General features: G+C 55.7%; 6 protein-coding genes across 6 annotated transcripts; 2 read left to right on the top strand and 4 right to left on the bottom strand.

The window, feature by feature from the left end:
- Positions 1 to 461: 461 nt before the first annotated feature.
- Positions 462 to 1740, bottom strand: CPAR01_09025 (uncharacterized protein; the record flags this gene model as incomplete). The annotated part of the gene is made up of 3 exons (XM_060493291.1): positions 462 to 1331; positions 1441 to 1606; positions 1682 to 1740. The coding sequence occupies 3 exons, from the start codon at positions 1738 to 1740 to the stop codon at positions 462 to 464; spliced, it is 1095 nt and encodes a 364-aa protein (XP_060347421.1).
- Positions 1741 to 2806: 1066 nt separating this feature from the next.
- CPAR01_09026 (isochorismatase hydrolase) lies at positions 2807 to 3638 on the bottom strand (the record flags this gene model as incomplete). The annotated part of the gene is made up of 4 exons (XM_060493292.1): positions 2807 to 2933; positions 2998 to 3018; positions 3099 to 3218; positions 3283 to 3638. 4 exons carry the CDS (start codon positions 3636 to 3638, stop codon positions 2807 to 2809), a joined length of 624 nt encoding a protein of 207 aa, XP_060347422.1.
- Positions 3639 to 4728: 1090 nt separating this feature from the next.
- Positions 4729 to 5991, bottom strand: CPAR01_09027 (uncharacterized protein; the record flags this gene model as incomplete). Its single annotated transcript, XM_060493293.1, has 2 exons — positions 4729 to 5504; positions 5754 to 5991. The coding sequence occupies 2 exons, from the start codon at positions 5989 to 5991 to the stop codon at positions 4729 to 4731; spliced, it is 1014 nt and encodes a 337-aa protein (XP_060347423.1).
- A 702-nt stretch (positions 5992 to 6693) lies between these two features.
- On the top strand, positions 6694 to 8413 carry CPAR01_09028 (riboflavin transporter MCH5; the record flags this gene model as incomplete). Its single annotated transcript, XM_060493294.1, has 4 exons — positions 6694 to 6994; positions 7067 to 7100; positions 7160 to 7742; positions 7847 to 8413. The coding sequence occupies 4 exons, from the start codon at positions 6694 to 6696 to the stop codon at positions 8411 to 8413; spliced, it is 1485 nt and encodes a 494-aa protein (XP_060347424.1).
- Positions 8414 to 9998: 1585 nt separating this feature from the next.
- CPAR01_09029 (NUDIX domain-containing protein) lies at positions 9999 to 12702 on the top strand (the record flags this gene model as incomplete). Its single annotated transcript, XM_060493295.1, has 5 exons — positions 9999 to 10533; positions 10598 to 11282; positions 11365 to 11461; positions 11764 to 12037; positions 12110 to 12702. The coding sequence occupies 5 exons, from the start codon at positions 9999 to 10001 to the stop codon at positions 12700 to 12702; spliced, it is 2184 nt and encodes a 727-aa protein (XP_060347425.1).
- A 227-nt stretch (positions 12703 to 12929) lies between these two features.
- On the bottom strand, positions 12930 to 13888 carry CPAR01_09030 (3' exoribonuclease family protein; the record flags this gene model as incomplete). The annotated part of the gene is made up of 2 exons (XM_060493296.1): positions 12930 to 13662; positions 13725 to 13888. 2 exons carry the CDS (start codon positions 13886 to 13888, stop codon positions 12930 to 12932), a joined length of 897 nt encoding a protein of 298 aa, XP_060347426.1.
- Positions 13889 to 13981: the final 93 nt, after the last annotated feature.

Consider the following 13981-nt stretch of genomic DNA (forward strand, 5'->3'; position numbering starts at 1 on the left):
TCGTCGCCGAGGTTGGAAGAATCAGGGAGTTGGATAGAGGATGATGGATCCAACGGTTGTGTTTGTCGGTAGCAACTGGTGTACAGCTTGCAAAATGAAGAGGCCACCGTGAAAGGTGAAAGGAATAACTTGTAGATCTAGCCTTATTGCGATCTCGCATGCGATTCCCAAGGCTGCTGCCTCTAAGGTATGATACAACAGCCAACTCATATCCTTCTTGAGCTGCCCCCTTACCCCTTTCTCCTTTCCCCTTTCCCCTTTTTTATTTTCCGTAGCGGTAAAGCAGCCACCTTTTTATCCCAAGTCTCTTGATTCTTGATCCCGTAATGCGATAGATGCTTTTATAGTAAAACAATGACCACCAACCCTTTTTTTCCGCGTATCAAAGACGCCTTAGATAAAAAGAGAAAAAGTCACAAATGCGATTCTTCAAAGACAGCAACAAAGAGAAAATGCCCCTCTCACGGGTAAACAGAGTCACCGCGAGCAAGCAGCGGCCTCTGATCCCACTGGTCCTCATCAATGCTCTCATCATCACCCTCCTCTTCGTCATCACTCGCAAACTCGTCGGTCCGGTACATGAAGTACTGGGCAAAGATGCCCATATCAAGCAACAACGTCCCCAGACTGCCCGCCAACCAGCTCAGGTTGACGAGCATATAACGGCCGTAAATAGCGCTCGCCTCGCCCGGCGCGCACTCGTCATGCTTGCAACGCGGGTCGTAGGCGAAGATGCTCAGCACGTACGTCAGGTTGCCGAGGCAGGCGAAGAGGAAGAAGAGCATGCTCACGCCCTCGGTGGACTTGCGGCGGTAGTTGAGGAGGAGCTGGGGCAGGCGGGAGCCGAGGTAGAAGACGGCGCAGAGCCAGCCAAAGACCTGGCCGAGGGTGTTGAAGGTCAGGGTGGTGTCGTCGTCGTCGTTGGGCTGGTGGTGGTTGCCCGGTTCCTCGGCGTGCGGGGAGTACTTGCGGCTCAGGAACCAGCCGACGACGCCGGCGGCGCAGACCATGAGGACGGCGGTGGTGTTCCAGGCGACGGCCTGGAGCGCGGTGGACGGTCGCGGGGGAGGGGCCGGGGCGGCGCTGCCGCCGACACCGCTTTCGGGGCGCATGGGTACGGCGGGGGAGAGGTTGGACCAGTCTGAGCCGCGGCGCTCGCGGTCGACAATGGGGTTGGGGAGGAGGCCGGTGCGCTCGTTGGGTTCGCCGGTGCGGTTGCGCGGCTTCGGGGCCGGGGGCACGACCTCGTCTTTCCAGGTGAAGCCCCTGTAGTAGAAGCACTGGGCCAGGAGGACCATATCGGCAATGGTGTAGTAGATGGCGAGGATGATCTAAGGGGCAAGGAGTCATAGCGTCAGCCGGGGTTCTCATGCAGTGGTGAAGGTAGGCTGGAGAAGGGACGTTGGGCAAGGGGTTCTCTGTCTGGTGTAGGTGACTCACCATGGTAGGGAGGACGCCCTGGAGGACGGCGCCCAGTATGTTGAAGACATCGCCGGCGAGCCAGACGATGATGAACTGCAGAGAGAGACCGTCTGCGCTGCCGCGGCGGAAGTTCTCGAGGATCTGGGGGGAGAAGACGACGACCCAGCAGGCGATTGAGATGGAGCTATGCGCATTGTGTGAGCCATTGAGGAATGCAATTGATGGATTTGGTAACGGGATTGCGGAAAGTCATGCTTACCCGCAAATGCCAGATATGGCCTCGACGTCGAGGTTGAGCGGTGCGGTAGGGGGCGCCATGATGCGATTTCGGAGGGGGGGTGGGCAATGCGACGACCAGAGAGGATCAATGAAAGGGGAGAGAAGGGTAGGTAGGTATCGGTGGATGCAAGCTATAAGAATTGAAGAGAGATTTTCTAGAACAAAGAAAGATTAAACGACTAGATGGAGATGAATTCTACAAACAAAATGCCAGGTGAGCGCTCATCCAAGACGCACCAGCAACAATGGGGTTTGGGGCAATGAAAAAAGATGGAGGAAGAAGTTTTCCTGGTCTGTCCCTCCCGAAATCTGACGATGAAAGTAGGAAAGACTTTTTTTTCCGTATGCATGCCACCCGGAATGAGAGACATCTGCATTCGCGAAAGTCACCACCACCTAATTTGCAGGGCCCTTTTTTTTTTCTTCTTCGGTCGCCGCTCGCGCCGTCCGAGTCCACGTGCGCTGGCAAGTTTTCTCTCAGCTGGGATTTTAGCGACTGGTCACGACGTCACTGACCAAGCCGGAAGAGGGAATCCAAAATGCGGGGGAATCGAGCGCTAACCATGCGCTGAAACGCCCACTTTTTTTCATCGGCAGGTACCTTACCTAGCTGGCCGTCCTTTGGTTTTGCTCAAGCTGTCCGGGTGTGCATGTCAGCTTCGCCTAACTTTCAGGTAGGCCTTCTTCACACTTTACACCACGTGTATCTGATGTAAAGGGAGTGCCGTCAGCTGAGGCGTCTTGAGTTACCTCCTCGTTGCCGAATCTTAACCAGATTTCCTCACGGCGGAAGCTTACCTGAAGTACCTATATCGAAAGATCGTGATTTGGTTCGGAGGATTAGTTTCAACCCCGGCGCAAGCTCGGATTTGGACTCGTCTCCACTGGACGGAAGTAGACAGGCATCACCTTACCTAATCAGAGGTACGAACCTTCACCATCTCGTTGCTGACCAATTTGGCTATCGCTGTCTGCACCTTTCCCACCTCCAAACTTGCACGAACACTGGGCACCTATTTGAATGATGTCTTATTGCAGTCGTTTTGCTAGCGCATCACTGCATATTTTAACACATCCAACCCATGTATCAGTCTATGCGACTACCTCAGGCCTTGGACTCACTCTCAAGAACCCAGTCTCTAACCGTCGTGACATTCTCCACAATCAACGGCCAGATGAGGTTCGTCGCGGCATCCTTCGCCTCAGTGCTGAAGCCAGCAGTCGCATCGGATCTGTATACCTTTTGTCAGCAAAAGAAGAATACTTCCACACACTGCAACGCCTTGGGGCACTCACAAAAGGGTAACATGGAAGCCACTGCGCATCCGTCGAAGCACGCATTGTCAGTTCATACCCTCTCCTCAAATATTTGTTTCTTCCGCCCAATGTCCACTTACAGCTCTCTCGCGTCCCGCGCCGTGGATTCAAGACAGGTATTGGCAATCATGCCTGCCATAACGAGGTGCGTAACACCCCTCTGTCGCAACTGATAGTTCAAATCGGTATTGGCAAACCCGCTGTAACACATCAATATTCGATGCCTCGGACCAAGGCCCTCAATACCCCTCGCAACAGCCTCACCTATTATTCCAATGCCGGCTCGCAACAACGTCCCCGTTCCCCACCACATCCGGCTCAAGCCCCTCCAAGATCTCCGCGCCCCAGCTGCCCTCCGTAATGCCCTTGGCGGCCGCCAGACCCTTGTGCGAGGGCGTGAGGTGCGTCCACCCGGCATAGTTTCCCTCCTTCCACGTCTTGTGCAGGGCGTAAAAGATGGGGATCTTTTGCTTGCGCGCCGCGGCGACGAGGGTGCGCAGGTTATCGTTTGTGCCCGTCGCCTCGAGGGATTCTTTTACGGACGGGTAGATTTTGCCCTCGTGGTGGAGGAATTCGTTGTAGGGGTCCACGAGGACGATTGCTGTGGTGGGAGGGGTCATGGTGATGGTGATGGTGATGTTTGGGTTGATTACTTATGTTTTGGATTTTTGGGAGCTTGAGTTGGGATGGTGTAAAGGCTGGATGATATAGACAGATCGAATTCTAGTCATCGAATAATAGATAATGAGACTCTTTATACAAGGTAAGGAGGCTAGACGACGGTGATCACCATCCAGTGCAGTCGAACAACGGATGACAAATTTCAGGCTTGGAGCGGGCGTATGGGCTCTGGCACAGTGACACACCACAGCCAACAAAATTCCCGCCGATTAGATGAACGTCCCGAGCAGGACCCGGTTAACATGTGCAGTACACCTGCTTCACCCTATGTGAATCGGATTTTCTTATCCCTCCACCCCTCACTCTGACCACGGCAACACGTATACGTGTACAGATCATGCCCAAGAATCGTCTCACACAGAGGTCGTCACAATCACGCTTGCCGCGGGGTAGCAAAGTGGGATGACCAATCTCGCAAGACCAAAGCGGGCTCGGTCACAATAGACGACTCCTCAATCTAAACCTGGACCGGGAACGGACTCTCGGTCGAATTGAATACGACTTTATGATGCAAGTGCAACTTCACCCCCATGATTTTTGGGGTGTATGAGGAACAAATGGTGTTGACGTAGAAACAGCCCGCACCTCCCCACGTCTGGTGAAATTGGTCAGCAAAGTGGTTCTTGTTATCAGGGACGGTTTCGGCGTCCGCGCCTTCGGCCGGAAACCCCTCGACACAGTGTGCGAGATAAGTACTTCTCAAAGAGCCCGGTAACACGAATCTCGTTTGCCTCGCCAGGTTTTGACTTCGTCATGCAGGAATCTACGGCGCGCTCGACACGAACGGTCAAGACCAGTCCCCAAAGTCCCCCATCCACAACCCAGGATCAGGAGCAGACTAACCTGGTGGAATTGGTCTGCTTAATCATGAGTTATGAGGCACTCCCACATCCATACCCGTACCTCTCCTTGGTCTTTAAAAACCCTCCCCCTGAATATCTGTACACAGGTTTTGATTACAAATTTCGATAAGGCACACCAACCACATGAAAGCATCAAACGAAACCCCCACGCCTCGCGCCCTACCTACTACGACATCAACGCCGAAAGCTTCCGCTTCCACTCCTCCAGCGCCCGCTCGCTCTCAACAAGCCTCTCCCGACTCGTCTCCAGCTCGGCGCGCAAGCTCCTATTTTCCGCCCTCAACCCAGCCGCCTCTTCAACAGCCTTCTCCCCCAGCGCAGCCTGCGCCCTAAGCTGCTCCATCTCCGACGCCGAGACGCGGCCCACGTCCGCCGCCCGCCTGGCCACCGCGAGCTCGCTGTTGCGCAGGTGTAGCTCCCGCTGCATCTGCGCGACCTGGCCCTCGACGTCGCCGACCTTGTGCCGGAGCTCGTGGGCTGTCTCGAGCTCGGCGTATAGGAGCCGAAGCGCGGCGTCGACGTCTGTTGGGAGGGTCGTGTAGCGGGATTTGCGCGCGGCTGGTGCCCGTGCTGTGGATGTGCTGGTACGGGGCGGGTCATCCCGTGAGGTTGCTGCTGTTGAAGTTGTCGGCGGAGGTAGGGGGGTGATTCCGGTGCGAGTGGTGCTTGATGAAGGGGCTGCGGCTGTTTCCTCTCTCGCAGCGGAAGGGGATGCTTTGGCGGTACGAGTCCTCCTGGCGGACGTACTGGGCGTGTCTTTCGACGCCTCGGTTGTCCTGTTCGTCTCTTGATTCTGGTGAACTTGGTGCGAATTTGATAGATCTTGCCGACCCATGTCATTAGTTGAGGGTGTAGCTCCCGCTGCCTCAGCTGCCTCCACAGGGGCCGATGATAATGAAGAAGCAGCCAAAGGCCGCATCTCCGGCATTAGAAACGGGGGATCTTTGTGCCAGTTCCGGTGCACGCACACTTCGCAAAAGAAGCAACTATTGCCCTCAACGACAGAGTAAGTGCTCTCTTCGGGCCTGCAGGACTCGTGATACGACCTTTTGCAAGTGATGCAGTAGGTGAGACCCTTGGTCTGCCGGCAAATGAAGCAGAATTCATCGTGCTGTGCCCCGGCTTCTTTTTACCCGATATCGTTGTTAGTAGGTAGACTATCAAGCTTCGGGTGTGTTTCAACTTTCTTACCTTTCCAAGCTTTGTATCGTTCCAGAGCAGCGGGGATGGGAAGCGCTCGTGGGTCAACTGAGCTTTCAGACTCCAGTGCTTGTTCTTCTGTTGGTAGATGATCGAGTTCCCCCGACTCTTTTCTGGCAGTATTGGGGTTCACGGAGCCACCACGCGCACCACGAGACCTCCCGCGACGAGTTGGCTGTGCTGAACGTAGACGTTTCCTCGGCGGCTCCCTGCTTTCGTCGTTGTCCATGACTTCGCTTTTTATGTATATTCGGATACGCTGTGGGAGAGAGTAGTATAGGATCTTCTTGGTGAGAGACCGAATGGGTATAGCCACTGCTGGGTATCTGAGAGCGTCTGCCAATATAGAGGGAATCGCATGGGAAGATGAATGTGGCTGGGTACTCGGCAATTTGGTGGTGAGATTGTGCAATGAACGATCGTGCTGACTAATGACGCTGGCGCTGCTACCTCCTAAGCGACAATGCCTCTTAGTCAAGAGACACAATATAAGGATCAAACAAGCAGTAACATAAATGCTGTTACCTTATTGATTCTCGTTCACAGTCCGAAAGTCAATACAGATGACACAGTGTTAGAACTCAGAGCAGAGGGGTGCTTTTAGGACTCGAGTACATGTTGTAGCAATCACGCTATCTGTGTCCCAAATTTGTCATCGAAATGCCAGCCAGATTGCTCAAAGGGGAAAGGAATCCCGCAGTTGGCGTGGGTTTCTGCTGACCAATTTGGGCCACAGGAGCGGGTGTTAGTTGCCGGTGAATTATCCTCGGTTGTTGGGAAGAGAAGCTCAGTGTACTCCTCTGAGAGGGTTTTCCACATCCCCCGTCGAGTTTTCTGATGAAACTCTCGGAAGTGATTATTATTCATTTGCCTCGAGTACACGCACTTTGAACTCCAGGGCTCAGAGAACGACAGCTTTCAACGAAGAACAATGTTCAACACGACAACCAGTAGCCCCGCCGGGTCTGATAGCAACGAGAAGAACTTCGAAGCGGGTGGCCCCGAGGATCATGGCGTCAAGAGTAGGCTACAATTGGAATCGACCGAGCCCGACAGCCATAGGGATTCTACCACGTATAAAACGTATCATCAGAGCGAGGACAACAGCTTGCCCAACCAGTCAACTGATGTAGTTGATCGTGTCATAAGTCGTATTGCGAGTAGAGTCACCTCACGATCGACCATAACCCCTGGACCGCCACCCGATGGCGGATTAAGAGCTTGGTTGTGTGGTAAGTTGTATCAAGACCAAAGGTTTCTGTACTGAGAATGCTCCATTTACTCACCTTTCCCATCTTGGACAGTCTTTGGCACCTTTCTCGTCGTGATGAATACATGGTATGATCCTAGAAACCGAAACCTTTCTCAACCAAATAACTAAAAGAGAACGATGCCAGGGGCATGATAAACTCCTTTGGCGCCTTCCAGAGCTACTACATCCAAACCCTCGACCGCAGCCCCTCGGACATATCCTGGATCGGCTCCGTCGAGATCTTCCTCCTCTTCTTCATAGGCACCTTCACCGGCCGCCTCACGGACGCGGGCTACTTCCGCTCCGTCGCGACAGCCGGCTCCGTCCTCGTCGTCGCGGGCACCCTGGCGGCCTCGGCCTGCACGCGGTACTGGCAGCTCCTGCTCGCGCAGGGGGTCTGCGTCGGCCTGGGCAACGGGTGCCTCTTCTGTCCCACGGTCGCCCTCGTCTCGACGTACTTTGCCAAGCGGCGCGCCTTTGCCATCGGGATTACGGCCTGCGGGAGCGGAGCGGGCGGCGTGGTGTTTCCCATTGTCATTCGGGAGATGTTGCCGCGTGCCGGGTTCGGCTGGACGATGAGGACGCTCGGGTTCACCCAGGCCGCTGCGCTGTTCACCGCCCTGTCTTGTCTGAAGCCGAGGGTGCCGCCTCGCAAGACGGGGAGCTTGGTGGAGTGGGCGGCGTTCAGGGAGTTGGAGTATACGTTCTATGCCGTGGGGGCATCCTTGGTACGTTGGTTTCCTAAAGAATCATTCGTCTCTTCCTAGTCCAGCCACCAAAGTACCCAACCCCTGAGTTCAAACGAATGTTAACCTCTGTTGGAACTGGACAGTGCTTCTGGGCGTCCTACATCGTCTTCTTCTTCCTCGCAGCCTACGCCCGCGACATCCAAGGCGCCTCCTACGACACATCCCTCGACCTCCTCATAATCACAAACGGCGTCGGCATCCTCGGCCGCCTCGTCCTCAACAGCCTCGCAGACCGCGTCGGCAACCTGACAATGTTCGTCCCCACCGCCGGTGCCGCCGCAGTGCTGGCGTACTGCTGGGCGGCGCTGCCCATCGCCTCCTCCTCCTCGCGGGTGGGTCTCTACGTCTGGGCTGCGTTGAGCGGTATTGCACTGGGCGGCATCCAGGCGCTCTTCCCCTCCGCGCTGGCGTCGCTGACGGCCGATCCGAGGAAGCAGGGGGCACGCATCGGCATGGTGTTTACGATTGTGAGCGTGAGCGTGTTGACGGGACCTCCCATTGCGGGCGCGTTGGTGTCTGCTTTGGGGGGTAGGTATTTGGGTGCGCAGATGTTTGCGGGGAGTAGTTTGTTGTTGGGGATGGTGTTCATTTTCTCGGCGAGGGAGGCGAAGAGGAAGAGGGTTGGAGGGTCGTTTTGGTCAAAGGTTTAGGATGACATTGTCCCGTCTGTTTCCTTCATCTGTAGCTCGAGATCGAGCATCTTGGATACGTGTCTCGTCTCTTCTTTCACAAGTTTCCTTATCAGAAGCCACAGAGACTTGGTGATATTACCTTTCTTGATAGAGCGTGACCAAAGAGATAGATCGAATCAGATGGCGATCCACAATGGCGGTTCCAAGTAGGTAGAAACGCCTTCAAAGACGGCATATTGGCATTAAATGAAGTACCGGGTGTCTTGTAGTGGTGTCGACGACGCTAGGATGGCAAGTCTTTCGTGGGTCCGAGTGTTGTGATGTGTTCTGCCGGCACCTCGGCTGACAATGCCAGTGTCATTTGATGGAGTTTAAACCAAGAATCATCAGAAGGCTTGGGGGGGGGGGGGGTGGGAGTCGATACTGGCAATGTCGCTGATGGGCGGTTCGGATATTCTATTCTATTCGTCGAAGGGTACTGTTGAGAAGAGGACAAATAAGATCAATGAAACACAGACACTAAGTGACGCTATATCCTGGCTTTTGAAGAAGAAGAACAACTGATTAAATGTGCGTGGAGGATGCCTTTGCTATACCTTGAGTCGATGGTGAGCGAAGGAAGCAACTTCAATGCAGAAGGCAAGGTCACGATATTGCCACACTGTGATCCTATTTCTTCGTGTTCATGTTAGCTGAAGACTATCAGCAAGCAGGATGCTATTTCTGCCACCCGACTTTGGTTGTGTTGAGCAGAGTGGATCAAACCCCTAGTCTTGTCCTCGAAGATTCGAAGACTTGTCATGTGCAAGGTTTCCATGAGTATGGCTGTACGGCTCCCTCTCATGTCATGGCGAAAGGAAGTCGATGATGACTAAACATATTCCATGCACCTCGGCAAGATCTAACCGCCGCGTGGGCGACTTCGGGGGCCAAGGCGATTGGATAAGCTTAAGTGCATCCTCATCTCACTCTCCCATCCTAAGATGTCGCATTGACAGCTGTCCAACGAGTCCCCGTCAGAAGCTCCCCTTCCCCCCCATACCCAATGATGATGGACGTATTCCAATGCGAAGGCCTAGCAGACAGCTGCCACGCACGGGCTGTCCAGTAGCTCCGAATACCGTGACAAGTCCGGACACTGACACTGACACTGACACTGACCTTTCGGTGACCAGTCGATCTCTCAATCGCACCTAGTGTGGGGGAGGAGGGATCTGTCGGAGGGGGGCTCCATTTATCGGAGCTCAGCGGCGAGTCGTGATTCACCGTGACAAGCTCCAAAGATCCATCGCATTGCGTCTCTGGTGTCCCCCATCTTTCTTTGCCGTCCCTCGTCAATCTGATTAATCAGCCGGGCCAGTCCGTTGCCGCCGCCGTCACTGCCGCACATCTTTCAGATATCTCACACTTTTAGAAGCCTCAAATACTTTTTCACCAACCTGTTGTAGAAACTTGCACTCACTGCCTTATTTGGTTTTGGTACGCAGTATACGTCATACACATCCTACATCGGTGCCCATCACCCCAAAACCCCCACGTAACACCCAAGGACCCCGCGATAGCTTCACCGCCCGCTTGAGCCAGAACCTCAGGAAACCTCGGCATGGGTTCTCAAACTTGGAACCTCCCCGCACCAGTCGACGACCCGGACTCTATGCTGTCCCGCAAGTTCGGGCGGGAGACCGTCAACTACTTCGCCGGCAGCGTCCTCAACCGCGTCGGCTGGCTGCGTACCGACCACACCTTTATCCGGTCCGCCTTCCAGTCAAAGGACACCAAATTCATGCTCCTCAAGGACCTCAGCCCCCTCACCAGCGCCCCGACGAGAGTGCAGTTTGTCTCGTGCGATGACGTCAAGCCCCTCACCACCGAGGACCCGTTCGGGCCGTCCGAGGAGGATCTGATCAAGAACTTTGACTCGACGGTCACGAAGCCGCTCATCATTTTCCTGGGTCTCGAGGAGAGCGCAAAGGTGCCGTTTGAGTACAAGGGGCTCAAGGGACGACCATGGTTCGCTGTGGATGTGACGCCCAAGGGCTCCTACGCCGATGCCGCCAACCAGCTTATCGAGGCTCAGTCGAGCAAGGGGTATAAGTTCCTCGAGGGAATGAGGCCGATGACGCTTGAGCCGGATCATGGTAAGGAATCTTACTCTCTTATAAGAATCTGTTCATACATCAGTAGCTAATGAACAATTGTCAGCTGGCATCTACGCCCAGGCCCGTTCCATCGCAGACTGGAACACACGCAACAAGTTCTGCGCCGGGTGCGGACAGCCGTCCCTGTCGGGGAACACGGGCTACAAGCGCCTGTGTCCCACAACCGACCTCGCCGGCTCCGACACGCCCCGCGAGCGGGCCGAGTGCGCCACCCGCAAGGGCGTCTCCAACATCAGCTTCCCGCGTACGGATCCGACCATGATCGCCGCCGTCGTGTCCTCGGACGGCACCAAGGTGCTCCTGGGCCGAAACAAGCGCTATCCGCCCAACTGGTACAGCACGCTGGCCGGCTTCATCGAGCCGGGCGAGTCCATTGAGGAGTCTGTCCGACGCGAGGTACTCGAGGAGGCCGGCGTGCGCGTGGGCCGGGTGGTGATTCATTCGAGCCAGCCGTGGCCGTACCCGGCGAGCTTGATGATTGGGGCCATCGCGCAGGCGCTGCCCGACGGGGAGACGATCGATCTCGGCAACGACCCCGAGCTGGAGGACGCGCAGTGGTTCCCGCTCGAGACGGTGCGGGACGCGCTCAAGTTTGGGGTTAGCGGGCTCGGTGAGCCTGCGCCGGAGGGGTACAAGGAGGGCGGGCTGAGATTGCCTCCTCCGGCGGCTATTGCTAACCGGTTGATGACTGCTGTTGTTGAGGGTTATGCGACTGCCGCGCCAAAGATGTGAGGTGGGTGATGATGGAGCTGCTCCCGGGTGTTGGGTTCGCGAATGTGTTTAGATTTCATGATAGACATGAATGAATAGACTTGTCCCCATGTTTGCGTTCTTTCTGGGATTTCCAAGTCGAGAGAGAGTTGATTATGAGCTGAGCGTCAGCAGCACTCTGGGGTCGAGTGAGCGAGTAAGTGATTTCAACAGATATGCGGTAGACCTTAAGATAGGTAAATGCAGAAGAGTGTCGAGAGGAGGGTTGCTGTCATCAGAAATTCCTTACTTTCAAGACTTGGAGAATGAGAGGTATCTGAGTATCTGCCTCAAGCAAGCGTCGTATGACATCAAGGTCCTCAACCATACTGAACTCGGTAACAGTGGAGGAGGCAGTAGAAAGGGAGCCGGGCCTGCCCGGGGCCGTAGGGCTGAGCAGCCACTAGCTCGAGGTCCCTGAAACCCCTGTATGACCCCCACCACACACGCAGCGGACAGCGTGTCAGCGCTACAGGCTGGAGTACAGGCCAGCACAAGCTCCAACGCAAGTTTGAGCTACAGCTCGCGTGGACAAGCTCCATCCACTTCCTCCATCCACATCCCGCCAATTGCGCCGCCATCGAAACCCTCCACCTGTCCCGAGCTCCAAACGAACTCCCAAAACCTCGCTTGTCCAAATCGTCGCAAACCAGGTGCCGCTCGCCAGTCGGTCATTTGCCTGCCATGTATCACCTAGCCAAGGGGTTATACCTCCTAGCTACTAGCAAAGAAGGTTCGCGCACAATGAACCGCAACCCATTGTCCACGGCCGCCCTCCATAGCTAATCTCTTCCCCCTTCTACAGAGTACTCCGTCATCCTCCTGGGCCTCGACAATGCCGGCAAGACAACCTTCCATGAGCAAGTCAAGCACTTCTTCCTCGAGTCGCACCCGGACCCGAAACTCAAGACGGTGCCGACGGTGGGCCAAAACGTCTCGACGATATCCCTGCCGGACATGTACCTCAAGATCTGGGACGTCGGCGGGCAGCACTCGCTGCGCCGCCTGTGGCAGAGCTACTACGCCTCGGCGCACGCCATCGTCTTCATCATCGACTCGACCGACATTGGCGACGGCAACCTCGAGCACGATAACGGTTCCGGGCGGCTCGACGAGTGCCGCCTCGTGCTCGAGGACGTGCTGCAGCACTCCGAGACCGAGGGCGTGCCCGTCCTGGTGCTGGCCAACAAGCAGGACCGCGAGGATTGCGTCGAGGTCGTGAGGATCAAGGAGGGGCTTGTGAAGAAGGTCTTTGAGGGCGAGAAGGCGAGCAGTATCCGCGACTCGAGGGTGTTGCCTGTTAGTGCGCTGACGGGGACGGGCGTCAAGGAGGCGGTGGAGTGGGTGCGGTCAAGGGTGAAGTGGAATAAGGAGTCGAGGCCGCCGGTGATGCGGTAGACGTCGTCGCTGGCTTATCGTCATTTACGAGGCATGATAGTACACGGGTAACTTCTTTCTAGACTGGGCGTAGATGGAGTTAGGGGCTCAAAGTCAAGGGACGAACGGGTGAAGCCACGTTGGTCACTTGGCTCCTTTGTGCAGAGCATGGGTTTTTGAGAGCGTATTTGGCTGGGTATCATTTTACATTTTTTTGGTTAATCTTCCTCTGCTTGACTGGCCGTGTTCTATGCGTCCACCACTCTGTCATTCTCCGCCGAGAGTAGCTCTGATATGAGACCACCCTTGTCCCTCCGCTTCGCATCGTCCGCCAACCTCTCGTCCACTATCGTCGAGAACTCCTTTGCCTTTTGCAGCGCCACGTTACCGCAGTGCAGCAGCGTCACCGCCTCGACTGGGGTGCCTCCCAGCTTGGAAATCTGGCTAATCTCGCCGTGCTTGTTCAGGCTGACCGTCACGCTGCTCGTCCGCAGCTGCTCCTCGAGCCAGTTTGCGTCGACGAGCGTAATTTCCCCCTCGTCACCGTAGAAGCTGAACGTCACGCAAAAGGGGCTGTGCAGCCAGCTCAGGGGCACGGGTTCGCGCTCGGCGGGCGTGAAGATGGTGAGGCTCTCGCCCTCGTTGGAGGTGTCGGGCTTGCGGAAGTGGCGCAGGGCGGCGACGACGGCGAGACAGGCCGCGTCAGTGAGGTTGCCGTCGTGGGAGAGGACGTGGACGTCGGCGCGGACGGACCATACCTTTTTGCCCGCGACGAGGCAGAGGGACTCCGTGTCGAGGGCGCCCGAGCGGCGGACTGTCTTCTCGAGGAGGCGGGAGAGGAGTACCTCGGCCTCGGTTGGCCGGTTAACCTCGAAGGCCGGGGAGGCCATGGGGCTGAGCTCGGTGGTGATTTGAAAGACGCCCTCAAAGGGGCGGTCTGAGTAGGGCACCGTCACTTCGGCGGAGACTTTGACGAGAACTCTGTGATGGATGTTAGCAAATACTGAATCTGGCGAGTGTAAGAATAATATAAGTTGACTGACCTCGTCTTGCCGAGTTCGACGTTGGCCACTCCATACTCATCGCCAAAAGTGAGCTGGACTTTTCGATATTGGTCGAATTCCCGGCCATCAAGTCTCAAGTTCTCCTTAAGAGCTTGTGTGACAAACGCCTTTTCATTCGCTGACGGCTCGGCTTCCCTGGGCATCTTGATGGCTGAAATTGGTAAAATGTGAGAGCAATTTCAAGACTGAGAATCTCATCGACTCAATAGTGACCTGCAGGTGTTCAGTGAGGTCAA

The sequence above is a fragment of the Colletotrichum paranaense genome (assembly GCF_030867605.1).
Source record: "Colletotrichum paranaense strain IMI 384185 chromosome Unknown Scaffold_7.1, whole genome shotgun sequence".
NCBI lineage: Eukaryota > Fungi > Ascomycota > Sordariomycetes > Glomerellales > Glomerellaceae > Colletotrichum > Colletotrichum paranaense.